Source organism: Pagrus pagrus (assembly GCF_965226575.1).
Source record: "Pagrus pagrus genome assembly, chromosome: 22".
NCBI classification, from domain to species: domain Eukaryota; kingdom Metazoa; phylum Chordata; class Actinopteri; order Spariformes; family Sparidae; genus Pagrus; species Pagrus pagrus.
Genome location: NC_140204.1, coordinates 17920776 through 17922858, shown reverse-complemented (window position 1 = coordinate 17922858; position 2083 = coordinate 17920776). Strand labels below are relative to the sequence as shown.

Here is a 2083-nt window from a genome sequence, read left to right as displayed (position 1 = left end):
CTATTCAGTTTTACTGGAGGCTGGTGGGACACAGTCACCTACAAAGATCTGAAAGTTTTGGGCTACATAAGTTGTCTTCTTGAGGAACTCCTTCAGCTTGGGGACAGAGATTTCCACCACCTCGTTGTTCTCCTCCTCATTGAGGCCATAGTGAGCATAAGATGGGAACTTAAAGCGCTCGTTAAAAGGTGTGTTGTGGTCGTAGTCAACACAGCAATAAGCTGACCACAAGTACGTCGGCACTGCAATGCGGTTCATGTTTTCCCGGCGGATCATCTTCCCTGAGGTGGTGATGCCTGTGACGATGTAAGCTGTCCCGCGGCAGTAGTTGTTAAGCCGTTTGCGGATGATGTGCTCCTGTTTGTTCCAGACTCTGTTGCTGAAGTCGGGCACCATGGGCACGACATTGGTGAGGGTGTAGGTGGAGGCTTTGTCATCAGGGTCGTCCTGATGCTCGTCTGGGTTGAGGGAACCGCGCTCGTAAAGGACAGCATCTGTGTAATCGTCCAGGACAGCTTGGGCATCTTCAAAATTCATGTGCATATAACCACGTGGGAAAGGCTGCATCTCATCTGTATCAGACACTGTTGATAACTGTGGAGGGAGACAGACCCAGTGCAAATGAGAGGATGATAGAAAGTGATTTCACAAAGGTGTAAGAATTAAAGCTTTTGCAGAAAAAATACTAACATGATTTCTTTACCTGGGGTTCATACATCCATGGGACATCCACACATTTCTCTCCATCTGAGCGTTTGAAGGTGTAGGCAGAGTAGACAGGTATATGGTCCACAGTATTGTACAGCGTCACGTAGCGTGGCTTCTTGTTGTAACGTTGACAAATGAACTGGAGGGAGTTGTGCTCCAGCCCAGACGGTGTTGTTGCCATGTAGAGGAATTCTCTGCACTCTGGAGACAGCTCTTTCTCCACCTTCCCTCTCACTGCTGATGTTATTATGTTGACAAGAAGGAAAGCCGTCTGTGCCCAAAGTGCCATCGTCAGGAGGGCTTGATGTCGCTCTTGTCAGAGGTTAAACCTGTAAAATTTAGTCAAGAGTGTTTCTGTGAGCCTCTACAAATGATTGAATGTGTCTCATACATTTCACCCTCTGCTCTCTGTAATCAGGACTCAATATGCAAATCAGCAGGCCTACAGTTCTTCCACCTCAGTAGATCCACCCACAGCTAGAGGACCAGCTGCAGTAGATAGCCAATAGGGAGACATCAGTTTCTTATTTCTTCTTAACCTCTGCAAGTCAAGCACTCCTCCAATACACGTTTACAATCCTGGTCAAGTTTCTAATGTTTTCAAAGATACCATGGATGTCATGCTGCACAAGTTGTGCACTAGACCAGGGCTGCCCAAAGTGTGGCCCGCGGGCCAAAGTTGGCCTGTCATATGGTTCATCTTTGCCACAAGTTGTTTTCTAGCAAAAAAAATTTAATTAATTTTTAAAAAGTATAATAATGTTTATGCTGTTTTAATTTTTGTTACGTAAAATGCTCTTTAAATCTGTAGGATCCTTGATTATTGGTCATTTTTCATAATCTTAGTACGGTGGACAGAAATCAGTCAATTAACCGACCTTGGCTTCTTAAAGGTTAAGGTCACGTATAAATGAAAATGCAGTCATTATTGCCTTGCAGTTGCTTTTAGCTCAGCAGCTAAAAGGGTGCAAGCTTGCTAAGCAGTGCCAGAGTGCTTAGCGCTGCTTAGCTTGGGGCAGTGAAAAACGGCTGTGGAATGGCACAAGCCATTGGAAATAATGGGTTTCAGAACCTAGCGGTGCCGTTGTCGTGTTCTGTCTGAAAGGCCATAACACTTTATGTTAAGGTCCTTGTCGTAAGCATTAGTTAATCGGTAATGAGGCCTCTATAAGTCCTTATTAGATACTTATAAATATTTATAATTGATTACTTAGTAATAGCATAATAGCTGCAAAAAGTATAGTTAACTACTAATAAATGCATAATAAATAGTAATAGTAATAGTAGTAATAGTATGCGCTAATCTTAATAATGCAACAAAAAAGCCCAGTAAAGGTTTATCAATGACATAATAAGTAGGTTTGTTCAACACAAT

The 2083-nt window shown here is 43.1% G+C and overlaps 1 protein-coding gene across 1 annotated transcript; it reads right to left on the bottom strand.

Annotated features, from left to right (window-relative positions):
- LOC311251282 (endonuclease domain-containing 1 protein) lies at nt 1-997 on the bottom strand (the record flags this gene model as incomplete). Its single annotated transcript, XM_084343658.1, has 2 exons — nt 1-594; nt 704-997. 2 exons carry the CDS (start codon nt 995-997, stop codon nt 1-3), a joined length of 888 nt encoding a protein of 295 aa, XP_084199784.1.
- Between the last annotated feature and the right edge of the window lie 1086 nt (nt 998-2083).